General features: G+C 33.7%; 1 protein-coding gene across 1 annotated transcript in view; it reads left to right on the top strand.

Moving 5' to 3' along the window:
• LOC124354899 overlaps window positions 1–23665 on the top strand; it is an 84595-nt gene that overhangs the window by 48061 nt on the left and 12869 nt on the right. The window contains exon 3 of the mRNA XM_046805696.1: window positions 23494–23571. Within this exon, the coding sequence (XP_046661652.1) occupies window positions 23494–23571 (78 nt within the window). The remainder of the gene's footprint in view (window positions 1–23493; window positions 23572–23665) is intronic.

Below are 23665 nucleotides of genomic sequence, written 5' to 3'. Positions count from 1 at the left end.
CAGAGTGATGCTGGTGAAGATTCTAGTTTTGGCTCATTTCAATTATTGTGACATGGTGATCAATGACATGACTGTTGAGCTTTCTAATAAAATTCAGCGTGTACAGACTTATTGTATTCGGTTCATTTTCAACTAAGGACGTGATGATCATGTATCTCTTTATTTTGAGCAATCATCCCTATTAAAATCTAAAGAACTTAGAGATTTTCATTTACTTAGTCTGTTGCACCCAATAATCCATAATGGTTGTCCAAGTTATTTTGGCCCAAAATTTGTGTATGTCTGATATTAGTGCTCATAAAACTCGTAGGGGTGCATCTGTATTACCAATTCCAATTCATCGGACATTGTTATATAATAAATCTGTCACTTTTCGCATGTCGATTGTGGAACGCTCCCCCAGATTATATAAAATTATTGACAAGCGCGATCGATTTGTGGGGCTGAAGTTAGGTTATTTCAGTTCCGGACTTGGACATTCTAAACAGAAAAAATAGTTGTACTTAAAAAAATAATAAATGTATCTAAAACTCTACACTAAAGGCAGAGAAACTATACACAGATCTCTACACAAGACAGGAGCACGGAATTGTTAGAGCACGTGGTTCACCCACCACAACAGATATCTGAAAACTAGAGACAGATTTTGAATCTTTCTACAAAAAATTTATAATAACATCTATAGTTATAGTAAAATATTTGGTTTTATGTTATTTATATTAGCATTTTTAATCACTAGGAGTAACAGTGGCTGTTTTCGGTGCAGAATCGTGGTTTACGAAAGAAGAAAAACCGAGGTCGAAAATACGATTAAGCACCGAAATGTAATAAAAATTCAAGGCACACTTTGACACTTGCAATCCCCCTTTTCAAAGAGTACTCTCCACAGTTCTCTCAACACATTTGTCTCACAGCTTACTCCGTGTCTTTTATCAGTGGTGCACTCACATGTGCTGATAGAAGGACAAGTGATGCTTTTGATTTACCACTCCAAAAGTGACCAAAACGCACTTTAAAAATAAATTATTATATTTCTTGTTGCACTCGAATACCTTTTGTATTGTAACCCTCTCCAGACTGCATCTTACACCTTTCTTGATTTTGATTCCACTTATGAGTTGTCTGTTTAAGCTTAGCATCTTTCATTATATCATTCTTTTGAGCAGAATACACGTTTTAAATAGTAAAACTAATGTTAAATTTAAATATTAACACTATAAAAACAACACATCTAAGGAAGATCCATCCACTAACACAGTTGTTTAAGGTTCTACAGGAAAATGGGCCTTAGCATAACCTGTTTTAAATATTGTATTAGTACCAGCAGACAGGATAGATATATTGAATACAAACTTTGCACGGTTATGTATGGAATCCATTTTTTGAGTTTGAGTAAAAAAAGGGCCTATAGTACTCTCCCTTCTTCCAGCTACCGCTTCAATTGTACTGCAGCTGATTTTCAGATCCCTGTCGTAATGAAACTAAAAGATAAGCTGTGATTTGTGTAGTACGATGAAATAATACCTTATAATATTAGTTGATATTCCATGCAAGTTTCACTGAACTCATATTATATATTTGGTGAAGTTTAGTTATAGAAAATAAATGTTTTTGAACCTGAACGTTAAAATAGTACTTAGATTTGCAACGAAAAAAGTTTGAAATTTTGCTACACCTTCAAATCGTCCTTGGCCAGTATTGAGGCTAAGTATTACTGCAAGAAGTGTGATAACTACAGTAACAGAAATTAGTCATCTACTGAGATCATTTACTTTAAAGTTTCAAAATGTTTTTCTTTAAAATCACTCAAAATATGGTCATACAAATACTGTCGTTATATGGTCATAAGAATGCCGGTAAGTTAAATCCAAAGTAGGTTGTCTCTTTCCCACAGCAAAAATTAGGTATCGGATGATCTGACTCGGAGAGTTCAGGGATATCTAGTCGACATTGAAAGAAAGCGGACTGACGACCGCGGCCTGTACTGGCGAAAGTTATGCAAGAGTTTCTCTCTTGTTGAAGGTGAGACAACAATCTGGGGATCGAATAGCTCATTAAGAGTCCAAACACGGCCGGGAGCAGTTGGTTAGTCCTTGACATTTGGTTTACATCAGATTTTGGATTACAAAACGGGCTTACGAGAATCGGATAGGGTGGATATGCATCTTAGTTCAGCCAGGATTACTATGATCATATTTTTATTTGTTCATGTACAAATTAAAAATACAGTACTTTCAGTATGTTCTCTTGTGTATAGGCTACATGTTATTGATATTTTCCTAGTAATTTACATTCTTTAAATACTAGTTACGTCACTGAAATGTCAGAATCTGAAGAGGTTAAATTGAAAAACTAACCTAATTTACTATCAGGTGCACTAAAACTAATATCATAACATTTCAAAAATTTTTAAAGGTCAACATGAGACATTCGTTGCGTTATAACACAATCTTTGTGGTTCATGTGTCAAAGACAAGTGAAGGTTTGTCGTAAGGTAGAATTAGAACCGAGATGTAATTAAGCGCTGGTTTTAAAATGTCTGTTATTATTGTTATTCTAATTTTTCTCCTCTTTTATAATTATTGCGTATTTTTCTATTGGAATTAAATTTTTTATGCCAACAAATAATGGAATATGGACATTTCTTCCAATAACATTACTAGGCATCTGAAATGCCTAGAAACTTCTCAAAAAACGAGTTGCACATTGGCATTATTGTAACAAAGGTTCAAACTTAAATTTTTGTGCTGGCATTGTGACCAGAATTTGGTACGGCAGAGTTATATGGACTCCTTACCATGTTGATCTCTTGGAGAGAATTCAGAGAAGATTCATCTGTAATATTGAGACCAAACTGAACTGCAATTATTCCACTAATGGAGATGAACCAGATTATCAGACACCTTCCACTCCAGAAAGAACTTGGATAATGCTATTTTATCGAGGAGATGTATAGACCTCTCATCGAGGAATGTAAATGTCTTAAACTTACTCAACCTTTTCTTCTGTGTCACAGCTAAACGAACTCACGAGTTTTTCTACCGTCACCTATGTTTCGCCAGTTATGAGTTTCACAGCTATAAATTATCCCAAGATGTAAATCATGATTTTTCCATGTGCAGTGAGGATGCTGTAGAGAAGATATTCTCCTGATCGTGAAGAATTCACGTGTTTTTGGTTATTTTGTTGTGTGGTTTGGGGGGGGGGGAGGGGAATTAAGCAAACTTTGGATTGGCCGTCCGTGGCACGCAAATTACTGTATGATCATTTTGGTTTCCATTTCACCTACTCATCCCTAATTTACCTAATCTTACTCTATGTCTATATTAGTACCTTCTCAAAAAGAAAAGAAATCAATGGTTGGATCAAAAAGATCTGTAGACTAATCTTCGTTACTAACCTCAGTGTGATGTCCATATTAAAATTATTGTTCTTTATGTTATAAGTTAAAGACGATCGCTATTGCAATCGCAAGCATAATAGTTTTTCAAGTTTCTAATGTTTACATACTTAGTACTACTTAAAAACCAAACAATATTTCGTTTTTGTACAGTTGTGATTAGTTCACGTCAGTCAATATCTTTAATATAATAACAAATTGAAAATAAGGGTTTCAGTTTTTAACAATCCGTTCTACTCTGAAAGTTTCTGAAAACTTAATTGAATTATTGCAAACATATTTGAGCTAACGACGTAAAAGTGTACGCACAGTTGGAAATTTAGATACATCAAAAACATCTAAAGATTTTAAATTTTTAAGTTGGTAAAATGACAACAAATCTTATCTTTGATCTATAAATTAAATTCTTTTCATTTGCATTGTCTTTGATCGATTTAAAGGTATTGCTAGAAAGGGTTTGACTGAAGATTCTACTTCTTAATACTTTATTTTGATATGTGTATAAAGGTGTTTGATTTTATAAGTATAACAAGACTGTTCCGAACCTGTATATTTTCTATGATTTAGAATACAAATGAACTTTAAAGTAATATTTTAAAACAACGCTTAGTTTATTCATGTAAGTGTTTAGGAACGGTACGTTCCCTTCAAAGCCGCCGTTGTGTTGATGAATACTTGTCGTTGAGTACTTCTCAAACTAATAATTGATTAAAGTGTACACACAAAACGTGTTGTAGTATTGCAAGTAGGTTCTACTCCCAAAATCAATTTTGTGTCAAGAGAATACACCGCAGTACAACAAGGTAAGGAATTACGGTTGAACGGAGCATTTAGCATGTCAACATCGGCGAGTTCTGCAAATAGTATACAATAGGCAATAGACGAGACCGTGGTGCTGTGTGTTCTCGTGTTGGCTCTGATTAGCATTTCAAATATGCAGCACCGAGCACGTCTCGTCCGAACCACTTATCTTTGCGAACCTCTTCTGCCTGCTCTTGTCCTACAGTTGAGATTATCGAACATCGAACATTATCGAATTGTTTATAAAGCAAACTAACGAACTAATGTGATTTGAATGGACGATGTTATTTGGTTGCATAACATTCTTGGACGACTTCGCTAACGCTAAGCCAAATCCCATGGAGAGATATGGACAAAATCGAACTTGATCTTGCCTATGTAAACTTCATTCGTGCTAAGTTTTGAAGTCTAATATGTAAATTCGTTCTAGAAACATTTCTGCGTATAGACGGACAGAAGACATTTTACCAGCCCACTGTGTTATAGACTTCGCTAAAATTCAACCAATAAAATAAACAAACCGCCACAATAGAAAGAAACTACGAGATACATGGGTTTTCAAAGTAACGAAACTGAAGACTCTTTAGCACCTTCTTGGCCATGTTTGACTAAAAATGCTTCATCTTCGTTTCCCTGTATATGAACGAAATTCTCTACAGGTAAACGGATTAAAGAAGCTCGGTTGCCAGGGTCTAAAGAAAGTTTAGAATGTTGCAAATTTCAAGGTAAATGTTTAAGTGAAAGCTAACTACTTTTAATTCTGCGCCCTTTGATTATCCATCACCATCAGTTGTGTTTCCCTAAGTACGATCAAACTTTTTACCATAGTATGACTTTCACAAAATTTACGTACATTTCCAGTATTGAGTTTCTTTTACTAGAAGTAGTGAAGCTAACTTGATTGATATCACTTTGTATACTTTGCCTTGATGCATTATATCATTCAAACAGAATTTTCGGTGCAGTCGTTAGCCAACCATGTTTCTGAGAGATAAGAGCAGTTTGAGCCCCTTATGAGGCGATACCACATTGTTCTGTCAACTAGAGCAAGGTAACCCGCCAGAGTGCGCCCTATTCTACATCTGGGCTGTCTTCTAATGTAACTGTTTTAACTGATTCCATCACCGAAGAATTTCTGCCAGCGACTGTTTTGGCCCCTATTTATGTGGCCCCCATTCCGCCTGATATAATTTAATCTGTCCACAAAACCAAAATGAAATTGATAACTTTTATTATATTATTTTGAAGGTACGTTGGTAATGGTGTAATTTATATCAAACTCTAAAGGTCTACAGGATCATTCCTGGAATCGAAAGAAAGACAATCACTCTTTCAAACATTAATGTAGTCTACGTGTTCGGTTGCAGTTGTACGAGTGGGGAAGCACTCGGCTGGTTACGACAAATTAGAAAGTGATCAGTTCTACCCGCTGTAGAAGGGCAAACGAGATAAGCAGTGTTGAAATTGCTATCTTGTTATGTGAGGCATTCCGTGCCGCCACCTTCCCGCGCTCTTCTTCGTCTTCAGCTTCTGATAAAACGAAATCAGAGAGGCATTTGTATATTACAGTATATAGTCATAATTGTATAATATATAGAATTATTCTCAGTTCAGGGGCATATCTTGTTGGAGAGATGTGGGGATCAATCTTCCTAGAAATTGTGAATAAGTTTTGTTGTGAACCTATTTTAGAGTGCTTCAAATTATAAATCATAATTTGTTTTATTAAGTCAATAGTTATTTACACAACGTATTTATTTCTCTTTGTTGAAACCGATGTTTTTGAACTATAATTGGGAAAACAATGGCCACCTTAATTGGAAATATTACGGGCCCTCGCCGACTCACGCGATCGCCACGCGCGCTTGGCTGGGCTGGCGTCTGAATCATCGAGGGTGCTCCCGATGTACTTTGACCAGTTTTGTTAATTCTGATTTAATTCAGTACCTATATTTTATTACCTTTGTAACCTTCTTACAAAGTAAAGAAAACTAGTCCATATCGGATTAATGAAACTAACATTAAAATATATGGGACTATATTAAAAGCATTATTCAACTACATTAACATATCACATTTTATGCCGTATTTACACTGATTTGATTTATTTTACACGAAGATACTATTTCATATGATTATTTCGATGGGTTAAAAAAAAGGAAGATATTCACTCGTCCACCAGTGAGTGTATAGTAGGCTACATAATGATAGTAGTTCATGACACACGGCAGGCATGTAGTGGGTGTAAGAGGGTCGCTGCAGCTGGTTGTGGGAGTATATGACGATATTTTAGCACCATTATCGAAAGATATCCTGTACTCCTCATTTATAAAATCATAAGGCAGAGTAATATCAGATAAACAGATCACATTCATTCCATCGAGTTGGGAAATACATTTTTGAGGTGGATTATCCTGAACGAGCTGAAAATTAATCAGCCTAGAGCTGCTAATGTGTGCTAATAATGTGCTAGAGTTGCTAATAGTGAGAATAGTTAAGGTTGAGCTTACAACAGTATAGCAAACTCTGACCGCTAGATCGCACGAGCATCGTCGTTTCCTGTTTTCTGCGATAAGCAGCCCGCTCTAGCCCATTCCACCTCCACTCTAAGTACCGGGAATCAGTTATCTGTCCCATCTGTTTATATTTCTCTCCCTCGATCTTCCTGAACCCTAGATCTGGCAGTTTCTAAAGTAGCAGTGTACTGTTTGATGTTAGCATTCGTTCTGTGAGAAATTCGTAACAAATATTTTTATACTTAATTCATCAAGTAATCGGTTTTGCTGTCTTCATAAAATTTGGAAGTTTATTTATGTACCAATAAATATACACTTGTCTTGTTATATATTAATGTTATCAGGTTGAACGTACAAATGTAACATTTGTGAACAAAAACAAAGTTTGGAAAAATAATGCGAAGTAGTAAAATGTTGTTAAAATTGGTTTTTAGAAATTTAAAAACATAATACAAATAAAAACTTAGATATAACCGCTCTTTCCCCAAATTGTGAATGGCCGTCAACTTTAAAGCGTAAGAGTTGTCAAAAAGTGTAAGTATAAAAAAACTTGTCGATTATTACGTAATACTAATGTGTTAAAAAAAACTGTAATATTGTGTCTGTATTGTGTCTGTATCGTATTGTCTGTATATGTCTATATTGTGTTTGAGGATACATTGGATACATATTTACCATAAATGCAATGTATCCTCCGCATATATACCTTTTGTGTTTTACATTCCTCGTGTATTTATTTTTGGATGTTACACTATCTAAGAGTACTCAGAGAGTTCTTAGACTCTATAAGCAAAATAAATAAGCCAATGAAAATAATTTGAATGTTTAAAAAAATCAGTCTCAATTGCATCAAGGATGCCATGTTCCCCTGAAGCGATTTTAAGGATTTTAGTTTGACCACAGAAGTTCGCTTTGAGTCGTCGACTACCAAAATCCGGGGACAATGCTGTAACATAAAGCTTATCTTGTATTTTACTTTATTCTCTTGTTATTCTTATTTCTTACAGTGGAGCATAGGCTTTTTGTTTTTCAATACATAAGTTATAAGTTGACATCGCTTACCTTGGTCCCACAGTCACAATTGCTTGACTTGTGAAATCCTTCTTGTAACCTTTAGAATTGGGCAATGCTGAGAAACGGGACAGGTCCACCATTGTAAACAGCTGGGAGACCGGCTGTATACACAGCATCGTGGCCCGGCCGTGGCATTCAGCACACTCACGTCTGATTTATGGCAGTGGAATATTGTAAGTCTGTCCATCACGAATACTCACCAACATTGCAAATAGCTGAATTGACATCTCTCCAACCCTTAAAGTTCTTTTGCTTTTATTTGCCTCTGTGTTATTGTATTTAACATTCGACTGCAGGTTTAACAACATAACAATACAACATTACTATGTGTCCATCACGTTCTCAAAACGACAGTAACATCGGATTAATACAATAAGGCATATCAATGTGTGTGGAAAGAAAGTAAATCATTTACTGTAGAACAAACAAAAAAAAAACAAAAACATTGTTAGACACACATAAGAGGGCCTCTATTACCCATATTAACTTTTTTCCACAAAATGAATACTACCTTCAACTTTTACTTTATTAACTTCTGTTTGTTCATGAAATAATTATTATTGGTTATTCATAAAGTAATTAAAGTTTTTAAATTTTGTACGTAAATTGTTTACTACGGAAGCTAAAAACTGCATCTGCTTCGCGCCCTGGAAGCGCTGCCAAGTACGTCGAGTGTAACAAAATTAGTTTCAATGACAAACACTTTGACACTGATGAATTTATTTTAGAAGATCACTTGAGACCGCGGAATTGTCGAAGACACAACGATTTGTGTAGACACCGGAAGAGACAGACGCCTGGTCGGGTGGAGCCGATTGCGCAAAATTGATAAAACTAATGCCATGAATTGGTTCTATAATTTTCGTGCTTCTATAATAATAATTTTGTTATGCTCAAAAATATATAAGCCAAATATCACTGAATGGTTCGTTAAAAAATTTCCTAATTCACAGGATGGATTTTGAAACTTTGTATATTGGTTCCTTTTATATCTTAAGGTTTGTTAAGGAACAACCTAGAAATTTTCGCAGCCTAATCACGGAAATCCCCCAAACCATGTTACTTTTTATGACAATTTTTATCACACTGAGAATGATTAAACAACCAAATTGTCAAGACGAGTTATTTTAATGTTTTCATAGACAATCGCGAGAACTCCAGGAAAGCATGGTGACTCACACTTACATGAACTCAACATTCTTCCTACATTTTTGATACTGAGGCTTGAAATATGGATAAAAGTTTTAAACTTTACAATGATGTATATAGTATATAATGGTGGACGATATTTGAGAATTATTACAGGCCTGGTGCAGTGGTACGAAAACGGTGACATTCTAATGACAATCACAGATTTTAGCGATGTTGTGGAATAGATCGACACCAAAGTAAAGGTTTCTGCCAATCCTGCAGTTGGAATGGCAACGGGCTTCTAGTATTGTAATCAAATTAAATGTGCCCTAACATCATATTAACTGGCTGAAGACGCAGTGTTCACTACTGAATGTTGTTATAGGAACACTACTCGCCGGTTGTACTGTAACATCACAAACACCGTGGGTTTCTTCGTTCAAACGGAAAAATGTTGTCTGTCTCCTCTGTTTTACAATAATACGAATAGTTCTCAAGTCATGCAGTATATTTAACTCATCTCCTTTTTTATATGTATTTGATTACGCTGCCGATTTATTGTTTAGTGACATCGGTGATTGCAGTGATATAGACAGATTCGATTCAGCTCCGATTGTACATGTGATTCAATAGGAGAATTGCAGTGCAAATATGATTTAAGTATCCACCGCAACCTTGAGAGACCTGTTTAACACCTGTTCCGAGAGACCTCTGGAACACTCGAGAAAGTTGTGAATGGGGTAGGTAAGCTCGAACTAAAGGCCCAAGTTCTGTTACAGTTTATTAAATACTAGCAGTTACCCGCGGCTTTCAACGCGATTTGGTAGACTTTACATGTGTATAAGCAATTCTGGTTCGAGTGAACTATATATTTCCGACGCCAATGTTGAGTTTACCTTGCGATCAAAAAAATATGTCAAGAAGTGTATTTTTGTGGCCATTTTAATTTACGCCGGTCTTAGTATATTTTATCCCATACTTATTTTTTTCCTTTAAAAAAAAATATATATATATATATATATATATAAGTACTCAGATTTGAAAAGCCTAATTCTGTCAAAAATAACTAGGATGGGTTTTGTAACATTTTTTAAATGTATAGTAAAAGTTAGATAGTATTTACTCAAATGTACAGTTAAAAGTATATTTTTAGTAAAAAGTTTTAATTTTCTTATCTGGATATCTTCTTAATCTGTGCTCAACAGCGTTTGCACTGAAGGTTGAAGTAAGAAGTGTTGTTACTCTAATCTAAGCTTTCACACTAATGTAAACAAATTTAAAATAAAAAGTAATTAAACATGCGTTTAGCTGTCATAAAACAATGTTTACACTGAACAGTTGGTTACATTAGGCATGATCATTTAATTAATATTTCACAACTTTAGAGAACAAGATGGGGTTTTTCAATGCTTTACGGACTAGTTGGGCTTAGCACAGAGGGATTTTCGAAATAAGAATAGGGATATATACCAGGGACCATAACAATGTCCAAGGATTTTAGTATAATCCGTTTAATAATTAACACGTGAAAGCAAAACAAACAACTAAAAGCATTTATACGTTATACAGTAATATTATTAGGATTTTAGATAATTAAAAACTAATTTTAAATTAAAACATACAAGTAATATAAATTAATGTTATATACTTCGATAATATGTTTTTAATAAGAATATTCAATACCTTCGTGTAATTTTCAGTACAGACTATTTTGGTAGTAGGGCTGGGATAAGTAATACATAAGTAATAAATCTCCCAATTTAATTACTTGCTGTTAATTATATGACCTAGACACAATAGTACTTGACTTATGCAGGTAGGTCAAAAATGAATAAGCTTAGTCTAATGAGGTATTACGCTTGTTCTCACTATTTAAGATTTAATTGCACAAAACTAAATCTTAATAAAAAATCTTAAACTAAATCTTAACGATCAAATTTAATGTGATCGTTATAAAATGGTCCCATATTATAGCAAAATAGTCAAAACTTATTCATAAATTTTATAATATGATGAATTATAAGTATAATTAATTAATGTGTACTACTATTTAACCAGTAAAGTAACAAATATTATATTATTACGTTTGTTTTGAACAAAACTACTCGTATATCTGTAAACGATTTTTAATTGTCACATAACCTATGGGTACTGTAAGCCATCGCCGATTTTCTCTGAATCACGCGTAAATGCATCAAGAACAAGCGCATCATAATACTGGGACAAATCCTTAAGATTATGTTAAAAAGTTAAGTTTAGCCAAGTTGGAATAAATATACTGAAACATAAATATAATTTCAATAACATGTACACGGAAACTCACTTCCCCGCCGTGCTTTCTCTATCATCAAACTAAAAACAAAAGGATCAATTCGTCATGCTTAATAAAATATACTGAAACATAAATACATAATATCATATACATGTACAACGGAAACTCACTTCCTCTGCCCGTGCTTATCTCTATCAACAAACAAAAGGATCAATTCGTCATGCTTAATAAATATAACTGAAACATAAATATAATTTCAATAACAATGTACACGGAATATCTCACTTTCCCCGCCGAGCTTGTTCTCTACTCATCAAAACAAAAGTATCAATTCGTTCCATGCTTTAATTCGTCATGCTTAATAAATATACAGAAACTAAATATAAATTTCAATAACATGCATGTTCACGGAAACTCACTTCCCCGCCGTGCATTTCACTATCATCAAACAAAAGGATCAATTCGTCATGCTTAATAAATATACTGAAACATAAATATAATTTCAATAACATGTACACGGAAACCTCTCACTTCCCCGCCGTGCTTTCTCTATCATCAACTAAAGGATCAATTCGTCCATGCTTAATAAATATACTGAAACATAAATATAATTTCAATAACATGTACACGGAAACTCACTTCCCCGCCGTGCTTTCTCTATCATCAAAACTAAAAGGATCAATTCGTCATGCTTAATAAATATACTGAAACATAAAATATAATTTTTCAATAACATGTAACACGGAAACTCACTTCCCCCGCCGTGCTTTCTCTTCTCAATCAAACTAAAGGATTTTCCCCCCAATTCGTCATGCTTAATAAATACTGAAACATAAATATAATTTCAATACATGTACCACGGAAACTCAATTCCCCGCCGTGCTTTCTCTATCATCAAACTAAAAGGATCAATTCGTCATGCTTAATAAAATATACTGAAACATAAATATAATTTTCAATACATGTACACTGTAAACTCACTTCCCCCGCCGTGCTTTCTCTATCATCAAACTAAAGGATCAATTCGTCAATTGCTTAATAAATTTACTGAAAACATAAATATAGATTCAATACATGTACACGGAAACTCACTCCCCGGAAACCACATTTTCCCCGCCGTGCTTTCTCTATCATCAAACTAAAGGATCAATTCGTCATGCTTAATAAATATACTGAAACATAAATATAATTTCAATACATGTACACGGAAACTCACTTCCCCGCCGTGCTTTCTCTATCATCAAACTAAAGGATCAATTCGTCATGCTTAATAAATATACTGAAACATAAATATAATTTCAATACATGTACACGGAAACTCACTTCCCCGCCGTGCTTTTCTCTATCATCAAACTAAAAGGATCAATTCGCGTCATGCATAATAAATATACTGAAACATAAATATAATTTTCAATACATGTACACGGAAACTCACTTCCCCGCCGTGCTTTCTCTATCATCAAACTAAAGGATCAATTCGTCATGCTTAATAAATATACTGAAACATAAATATAATTTCAATACATGTACACGGAAACTCACTTCCCCGCCGTGCTTTCTCTATCATCAAACTAAAGGATCAATTCGTCATGCTTAATAAATATACTGAAACATAAATATAATTTCAATACATGTACACGGAAACTCACTTCCCCGCCGTGCTTTCTCTATCATCAAACTAAAGGATCAATTTCGTCATGCTTAATAAATATACTGAAACATAAATATAATTTCAATAACATGTACACGGAAACTCACTTCCCCGCCGTGCTTTCTCTATCATCAAACAAAAGGATCAATTCGTCATGCTTAATAATCTCGTAACGACTTCAGGACTCTCACTGAACACATGTGGAACGGAACAACAAACTAGCCGTCTCGGTGACGTCATGGCTGTACTGCAGCCAGCTTGATTTGAGCAACACATTTAGAACGATAGCATTTAAACTAATAGTATTAAATTGAAATGGCCTAATTCTCTACTTGAGAGTATATAGTGGGTGTTTGACACTACTGAAAATCGTCACACTCAGAGTGGTACGATACACGGATATGCTTTACGATATACACGCTATGTATGTATGATATGTATGTGTGAGGGTAAGTTACCTCTGTGGATACAGCTCTGAACCAGTTTTATAATGCATCCGCATTCGGTGATCGTGATTGATTTAAATATGTTGTAAATATATAGTAAATATGGATTCATCTTCCTGTTTGTTTTAATGGACACTCAGCCTTGGATGTAATGTTACCGAAATGTGAGGACTATTTGTATTATGTTGTGACTGTACTGTAGACAAGAACATTAATCATGGGAACTGAGTGCACACGCAGACTATAACCACGACCAAAAGTCATCTATTTTAAACAACCTTGAAAATCTACTTTTGTGAGTCCACAGAGTTCATTTCATTATATTGTCATTCATTACTCAGACAAATCCATTGGGATTTCCAAAGCCTCTAATCATTGTTATTTACTGACTTGGAAAGGGACTTTGTAAAACTATTATTATTCACCTCGCCTGTAATCCGAGTGTTTACTGTACAAATTTACACTCGATAGCCCAGCTGTGTTTAGTTTTTAGTCTTCTGACTTTAAAGCTAAAGAGTATAATAGTATCTTAGATAGATATCATTCATAAAATTCATGAATCTTGTTCTGTAGTCATTTTCCAATTTGTAAACGAGAGAAGTTTATAGTTCACTTTTAACTGGAATAGTTGTTTGTATTTGATACTACTCGAGTCAATTATGAATGGCTAAACTAATGACTAAATTAGAGCTTTTCCTTCGTGGTTAGCCAATCTATATCAGATCTAAACAAAAAGTTGCAATTGAAGGCATGATGCTTTATCAGTCTCCGAGAAACGTTATCAACACTGCAAATATTTGCTTGCCGATAAGGCGTCGGCTGAGCGACAGATAAGTGAAAGGGTTTGCCATTCTGCGTTCAAGTCATTGGATTGGATAACCTCTATGAAGTTATTATTGTATGTTGAGATATTTCTTTAAATTTATCATTATAGTATTTATTAAGAAAATTTGTAGTTTGAGGTAAGAAAACTCAGATATTTTATTGTATTCTTGTTTACAAGAAATTGGAGTATTAAAGAAGAACTGTTTAATATTTTATACTATTTTTAAAACTATAATATTATCAATTCAAATATCTTAATCGTAAGTAGTCTACACAATTGTATTTGCCTCCAATAAGAGAAGATTATTTAAAGTACATTATTGAGAATGGGTGATTTGAAAAGTCTACATCGTTGCTTCCGTCTCATGTGTTACACTAGTATATTTAAACACGAAAGTTAAAAATCACATTAAAATACACATAACATGATAACATTAAAACAGTGATACACTAACTTTAAGGGTGTTTGATACAGGTAATCGAGTATACAAATCTTGTTGTTAATGTATCTGTGCTCTTTTCCAATCTGAAGGACGCGAGTATCCGCTAACTCGGATACCGAACTGAAACGCATTTCTTCATAACAATATTTCTTATGTGCAACATATTGTAGCTACATGTTGTAAGTAGTAATCTATTCACACATTTATAGCCACTAAGCTGAGTGGTCTATATTAATGTTTTGATTTTACACGAGAATATAATATCACATAAGTAAATTTAATTGAACATAAACAGAGATCATCATTAGACACAATACACAGTACAAACAATGGCTCTTAACAGAAATTGGGTCGATCGAAGACCGTCACTGAAGAAAACAAATGTATTGAGAAGACCATTACTTTCCATTTATTCTCACACAACTCTCAAGATTACATAAATGATAAAGTCGTGTTGTTTGAATCTATACTAAAACTTTATGCAAAAAATATATTTAGGCAGTTGTTTACAATTTTGGTTGGCAAACACACCCAATACAACCTCTCTTTTAATATTAATTCCTAAATAATGTAATTTAAGTATTTATTAAATGGTCATGTATTGTTTGTAATTACGTAGTGCAAACATACATAAACTTGTTTCAATCCTTTTTAAAGTTTACTCTAAAATAATTTTTTTCTCCACCAATACCAGGAGTCGGACACAATTTAAATGTCTTCATTGAAACATCTGTTTTAAACCCTCATTACATTACATTGTATACTAGCAGTTACCTGCAGCTTCGGACATAATTTGGTAGGTGTTGCACTTGTATGGGCAGTTCTGGTTCGAGTGAATTATGTTTCCGATCAAGAAAGTATGTAAAAAGTGTATATTTATAAGGTCATCGTAATTTAGTCCGGTCTTAGTATTTTTGTGCCCTAGTTGATTTTCCCTTGTAAGTTGATCAAGGATATGTAATATACAAGTCTGAAAAGCCTACTTGTGTCAAAAGGCAACTAAGATGGGTTTTGTAAGTCTTTAAATTTATTGTAAAAGTTAGATAGTAACCTAGTCTTTAATATAATATGCATTACAGTATTTACCAAGCACTTCAAATTTAATATTTACTAAAATGTACACTTAAAAGTATATTTTTACTAAAACTTTTAATTTGTTTATCTGGATATTTTCTAATTCTTCTCAAGAGTGGTTGCAGAAAAGTTTGAAATAAGAAATGTTGTTATTATCAAGCTTACTCTATGCTTTCAAGACTATAAATGTAAACAAACAGAAAATAGTGGTTAATTAAACATGTGGTTTTTCCTGTCATAAAAAATGTTTACACAGAATAGCTTATTACATTTCTTGCAGAACTTGCATACTTGGTCTGAGAAGACTATTTTAGTCAAAAGTTATCTACTTTCGGCCGTTGTAATCTTCTTCCTGTTTAAATTATTCCCGCTGCCTCAGTGATGTTTGCACCGATAAAATATGGTCTGGAAAGTCTACTTCGACGGAAAAGCGACTACTTCCAGTCTATTATAATTTAATAATAGTAAATAATAGCAAGTAAATTATAATTTACTTCCAATATAAGATATTTCCGGTGCCGCTAGTTTGTCGAGTGCATAAGACACATGTGTATCAAATTTTACCTATCTGGGACAGCGGAACGTTGAAAACAAAATATAATTTTTCTAGGGGTTGCAACCTCATGTCAGCTCCTATGTGAGGTTGATCGTCATGGAAATGATTTTGTTTTCTCTTGTAAAATACGAGACACATTTGTGTCTATTTTCATCTTTCTAGGAAATTGGGAAGTTGGAAAATCAAAAATATAATCATTTTAAGGGTTCCAACCCTATTTCAATCCCTATGCCAGGTTGATATCCATAACAAATATTTTTATTGAGAGCAATAGGCACGTCTGAAAGATATTGGGAAGTTAAGAAAAAAACAAATATATAGTCCTTCTAGGATTGCACCCCTCTTTGAACCTAATGGGTGATTAATCTTCATAAAAAATGCTTTTATTCTTCTATGTAAGTAATGAGGCATATTTGTGTACAATTTCATATTTATAGGAGATCTGGGAGTCAGAAAAACACAAAAATTGTAATTATTCTAGGAGCTCTAACCCCATTTCAAACCTTTTCGGCGATTGATCTTCATAAAAATCTGGTATTTGTCCCTTGAGAGCATAATACACGTGTGTGTAAAATTTAATCTTTCTAGGACATCAAAGAGGTGGAAAAAAACATAAATCCCAATAAAACCCCACCCAATCATTTCCATCCTGACAGAGTCTTTGACTGCATTAGATTTCAGATGCTGCACTAAGCTTAAGGTGAACTGGGGCTAAACTCATTTGTTCGCATGATGAGAAAATGAGAATACCTGTTCATCTAGAAGGCACTTTAAAAACTTCCACTGATGCATACATCTTGATATTTGATTTAAATGCAATTTAAAATCGGCTGACCGTAATCACATAAAAATTTACAGTTCAAGTGTTTTAATTAATTTGACGATTGTTTGAATTTTGAAACGTTTGCAGCCAATTATTTAAGAAACAGGTACACAAAAGGCCTTTATCCTTTTATAGCCACAAGAGGGACCATAACAATTCGTGAAGTAGCTTTCTTCTTTCAAGTTGTAAGTGTATACATTAGTATTCAAGACAATCACGACATAAAAAGTGAAAATGAAACTATTTTTCTTCAGTTACAGTCAAGATATTGGAAGATGTAATTTTTTTCGTGTATTTTTTGCTGTAGAGAAGAATTAGAATGTCTGGAAGCAGAATATTAGCTCATTTTGTACGTTCTGACAATAATGTTTATTTGAAAGCAAAAACTACTTCGGTATCACAAATACCGATACCGAAGTAAAGAATTTTTCTTATACATGTTCGGTAAAACTTTCATAATATTATGCTAAGAAACCACATTTGCTATAAGGGTAAAACTCCACCCAGCTAATATACTTTAGTAGGCTAAATAATATATGAAACGCAAATATGAATAATTTTAAATTATAATATGCTTGAACATATTTAAGTTCCTTGCCTGTGAACCTTGCTTAAACCTACTAAGCAAATTCTGATACGAGCGCCCGCTCGCGCTTTCGACACTCGAATGCGGTTCACATTAATTTACCAGTAGGGTTCAAAGCGTGATAATTTTGACAAAGGTGGGCACTTCATTCGCTGAAGAAAAATGACAGGCTCTTGTGAAATGAGCGCCTGCCTGCATATGACAGGTGAGGGCAGTGTCACGCGTGCGCCCGTATACACTCCAGATATTGCCGTGATAGACAAACAAGTCCCGGTATACGTGCGCATTACGACACCTCACTAACAACTTCTATTGAACCGCATTGCCCAACGCCACGAGCAGATCAGACCCAATCTCAATGGATTTCTATGCCCTTGTTATCTCGCCCTAGATTGGTCTAGACTCTTTGGCCGTCATCGCAGCTAATAAGAGGTGTTACAGTCTTCATAATTATCTTCCTCGGTGCTGCAATGAGAAAAGAGTAATGGGTATTTGCTTGATGATCCATTCGACTATGCGAGAGAAGGTGATTTCGTGAACATGTTTGGTGTAAATATTTTACATTTGACAGAATCGAAATGTCTGAGAAGCCCACTGTGGCCATAAATGTGTTTCATTTATGATTATCATTTATTCTGCAGCATTATCGTCTTTAGAAAAATTACCAATCGTCTGAAAATGTAGAGGAAATCATACCATTGGGCAAACAAATTAGGAATTAATACCATCACATAATTGGCAAAAACTTTCGGTACTTTGGTATTTTCCGGAGGCTACTATTTTTGGAAAAGTTTTTCTTACCTGAGACCTAAAACCTACATTATTACAAATAATGGACTTTATTTTACTTAGTGCGAAAATTACATGTCATTATGATGATTGGTTGATGTTTTCTGCCTCCCACAAAGAGGCGATGTCGGCGAGAAGGAGGCTACTCTGTCACTAGCTACTTTTTTATTAGGCTATATAAGTAGGTAAATACATAGTACGTATTATACAGATAAAAAGTTGACGAGCGCTCACGTGATCTGAGCTTGGATTTAGGGATGTTCTATCTCGAGGGATGTTCTTTTTTTCACCAGAAGTACGGAGTAGCTCCGCCACCGAAGCCCGCACTGATGGCCATGGGTAGTTCCAATCGGTACTTCTCCGACCTCAGATCATGTGCCAGATCGTCCAATCGCCACTCCGCACCCTCTGGCGAAAAAAATGAAAACACCCCTCGAGATTGTACCAAAATTCAAGCTCAGATCAACTGAGCGCTCGTAAAGGTTATTTTTAGTTTTTATACTGCTAGCAACATATTTGTGATAACCTAATTTAAACCTATTGATATAACAATAGTCTACTAACAAATAGTTGTACGAGACAGAGTGGCCTCTGTAGGCTACGCGTCTCTTCGTTGTTAGGCGTCATTTGGTTTGAAGAGGTACGAGTATATTCTGCAAATATGCCTTCGTTTTTCAATGTTAATTTTCACCCCATTTACGTCATTTTTTTAAATAGGGAAAAGGGATATATTAGGCTGCTTAATTATTGTTGTTACTTTCCATAACGAATAATCTGTAGCTTCAAATCATTGGTTCATAAAATTAAACAATAATCGAGCTGCCTTTTTGAAGTTTGCCTTATAATACGGATACCTACTGTTTTGCTATATTCTTCTTAATCTTATTTCCTCCGCGATTTTTGATGTAATTAGGGTAATATAATCCTATCTTGTCAACTTTTGAAGATCGGTTTAAGGTTTAACCTCTTTTGCAGAATATTGCAAACAATTCGTAAAGTTGTCTGTAGCATTTTCTAAATCCTCAACACTTTTCAACTGGATGTTTAAATTCATATTTTCATTTAACGAATCGAACGAAATCGATCCAGTTATTATAACATTTTACTTTTCCCCTTTTTAAATACTTCTGTGCGTAAGTTAAGTATAATCGGCGAATGATCAGAAGACAGATCAAGGCAGAATGTGATATATATATATATATGTGTAGTTTTGATTAATGCATTTTGTAACAACAAATTAACATATCTGGTATTTTCGCATATCAGTTGGCCATTATGTAGGTTCATACGTATACAAACGGTTGAAATGATTGTCATTTAGAACCTTTAATCCTTTAATCCGTCCTCTAGGAGTGGCCAAACGAGATGTTTCGGGTTGTAATCACCTCCTGCAGTAAATGTTTTCCCCGATGTAGTGAAAACTCGTTCTAACTAATGTTTGGGTATAACATGTGTGGGGGGACAATAAATTGCTGAAAATGTTATAGGGCCTAACCAACCTTCAAGAACAATGCTGGAAGCTTGAAGCTGATTCTCTCTAAAGTAGGGTAGTTCATAATGTTTAATTGTGTCTTTAACTAAAATGGCACTATGGGCCGTGTTTTCAGGATGATTAGTATAGTATAATGTGTAGTTAGGAAATGTGAAATAACTTCTATCCGTGAAATGAGTTTCTGAAATAAGTAAGACATCTAAGTTATGTTGGGTGATGAATAACTGCACCTATTGACTATGCTCAGAGTTATGCAGTTAATGCTATAAATGTAAAGAAATTTTAAATGGTACTTAAATTAATTAAACATACGATTGTGTTGTTACTGTATAATGTTTAAAAAGAATATTTGATTACATTTCATCAGGCTTTCAATTAACACGTGTTTGCTACAATGCATTTCTTATGGGAATTTTCGCAACTTCAAAAGCCAGGAGGGCAGAGCCATGAGATCGAGAGATAAATCCTTCCTTATTGCGCTTGTAAGGCACAAGTTACTTTACGTAAAATAAAAATATGTTTCTAAAAACAAATATAAAAACAGGCGAAAGAAGTATTTTCAGATATGCTCCATTTGGTTTTTGTATTTTGGTATATAGGTAATCTGTTTTTAAAAGGACATTCTGTATCATAAGTTATCATGACATTTCCAACACGCTGCTTTTTTAAAACTTCTAGTCATCGATCAGCGCATTACATTATAAGTAAAAGCATGTGGGTGAATCTTACAAAGGAATGAAAGTTAAGAAATGGTTGGCAAGTGAATCCTTCAACTTGACCACTGGCCAAATGATCCTGTATACTAGAATAACTTGTACAATTGAATTAATTTTTTTACTGTTAGTCTTTATTGTTTATGTAATCTGATTAATATTTAGTTTCAAGCAAAATTTGGTGTTAAGTGATAAATGTTAGATGAATATTCATGATTCTGTTATTCATTTATGGCTTAAATCTGAATGTCATTGATGCTTTACTCGTATAACGTTTGGTTTACCAAATATAAAAACAATACATTTTGCTGGTAATTTTCGACGGTAGCTTTAGGGGTTGTAATGGATTATTTGACTCGGTGGCTTATTGTGATTTTTATTATGTTAAACATTTTCATTTCATTTAAAAGGTCTAATTATGTAATAAAATGCAAAATTCTTGTTTTTGTTATTAAGGAAACAACTACGTACTGAACGACTTTTAAATCCAAAGTATATATACTTATTTAGACTAAAATTTTAACTATGTACCGATACTGGAGTTTTTTTAAATGCATTAACTGTTGAATTTGAATATTAATTGTATCACAAAATCTTAAAACACATTTTATTAATTTTTAAAAGAAAACATGTTATGTAAATCAAATGGTTTTGAATTGATTTACTAATGTTAATAATTTTTAGTGGCACATATTTGTTGCGTAAAATACATTATTATAAAAGAATAGAACTGTTGTATTTAATGGCTTTGAAAAAGTGTTGATATTTCGGTTAGCCCCCACACTGTTATTTGTTACTAACAGAAGAGCTACCACGGCTTATGAAGCAATTCTAAAAATCGAATGCCGTAGCCTCGTTCGCATTTATAATGTGATATGTTGAGCCTATGATATTTATAATCAGAAGTAGACATGTATCAGTAAATATTATTTCAGTATTCATTATTATGAGATTCGCTAGTTAAATAAAATTTCAACTGGTACTATTGATTTTGCATTTTACCCTGATCACGAACAGATATAAATACGCGAGCTTCTAAAGATTACTTGGATAAAAAAGTATCTACTTCCATCACTTGGGCTTTCGGTATAAGGAAGAGTGGAAAATCCTTAAACTAAGTTAAACATTTCAAAATAATCGTTTATAGAATAACTGTTGTTTCTGGACTGTAGCCTGGGAAATAAAGACTTGTTGAGGCATGTTAGTTCATCCCTGATTCTTTTTCAAGCTCAGTAAAAAATTGTATATCACATTGTCGAAGAAGCCGACCGGTTTCGAACACGGTATGTGCAAAAATTCATAGCTTTGCTCATTAAGGTCGGTTTTATAATAGTGTTTAAATAATATTTCCCGTGCATTAGATTATTTAAAGTTAATGTAGTGCAATCAGCTGTTAAATTTAAATAGTAAATTTGTATTTGCAATGTACATTACACTTTTGATCAAGCACGGTTTTTTAATTACTTTTTAAATTTAAATCTAAACAAATGTCTAAAGAATGTTCTCTTTGGCGACTTCAGCTTAACGTGTCAACAGCTGTTTTGTGTCAGTTAAATGTGGATTACGATTGACTTAATATTACCATTGTTTTCCGAAATGATGGATGATGGTAATATTTGAAATATTTCGGGAAACGCTTCCGAGTTTTCTCTTCATCGAAATCCTCCTCGGACTTCAACGAATATAAAAAGAATTAGCCAAATTAGTCCAGCCGTTCGCGAGATTACCGCTTAACATAATGTTTATTATACATTTATACCATATACAGTATTAAACATATAAACTATATTTACACATAACAATTTATGCTTATTTATAAAGTTTATTTGAGCTTGTCATTGAGGACTCATCATTTCTTTACATATTATCGTTGATTTAAGGAACACTCTTGAATAAAGAGAAAGTAGTATTAAAAATGTGTGTATGATTGTAAAAATAGGTAACCTAATTTTGAAAAAAATTATATAAAATAAAACTCTCCCTGAAGAGTTGTTTTTATTGGAAACAAAATAATACCCAACACTCATTAAAAGTCTGATAGAGATAGACAAATGTTTAAAATGTAAAGCCCGTTTTTCAAAGATATTTAAAAATGAGATATCACACTAAATACCCAAAATTAACATTTCCTATGGTTATTTAAACGTTAATTCCAAATAATTATCTTTTTGTGTTTGGAAATATTTTGTGAATGTGGTAATGTTGAATATCATTTTGATGAGTATTCATTGCGTATTTAGAATTTGCTAGTTTTACAATATTCTTAGTAATCGTGCAGAAAATACAAGGGGTTTTCTGTAAAGATTACAATTCTGTTATTTTTTGGTCCGCTATTTTGAAATGCACATTTATTATTGAAAACAGTTTTCCTAAACTATTACTTTTGGCTAGTCTTTTAAACCATGTACTAGTATAATCTGAAAATGTCGAGACTCGATCTAGGAACCCTCCGATCTTGGGTCATCCGGTTCATAAAATATGATGAAACTAATTTAAATGGATTTGCTGTATATGGTTTTAGATTGGCATTTTGATTTTTTTATAGAGCCCATTCGTTCTCCCGTTTTATATTTGACATCGTATCAGATCCACCATGCATGATCTATAGTATGAACAATACGTTTTATTACGCACGGAAACAATAACAAAACAATATAACGTCAAGATCATCAGATTTGATACATTATAGTTGTAACAAATGTGGAAAGAACATACCGGTAATTACCGGTACATTGTACGTCAATGTTTCATGACTGGATCAAATAAAGCATGTATCAACACTTTTGTTTTCCATTTGGCCTTGCAGGCCAAACACTAACTGCAGCACATAACCTATCTCTCTGTTCGTGAGTGACTCTGTAGCCTACCTGTACTGTTACTGTGAGTGGAACTGTGTTACAGGCTATGACGGGACCGGAGATCTGTGGCCATGTAGACGTCAAAGTTCCTTCGAAAGGCAGGAAGTTTGGTCAGTGGAAGGTAATAATACTGTTATTGCATTATTATTGGTAATTTATTATTTATTTATACTTAATTTCAATCCATCTTTAATTTTTTTTGTTATTAATTATAA

Source organism: Homalodisca vitripennis, chromosome 2 (genome assembly GCF_021130785.1).
Source record: "Homalodisca vitripennis isolate AUS2020 chromosome 2, UT_GWSS_2.1, whole genome shotgun sequence".
Taxonomy (NCBI): Eukaryota; Metazoa; Arthropoda; class Insecta; order Hemiptera; family Cicadellidae; genus Homalodisca; species Homalodisca vitripennis.
The sequence above is the reverse complement of the archived record's forward strand: the minus strand, read 5'-3'. Positions and strand labels throughout refer to the sequence as shown.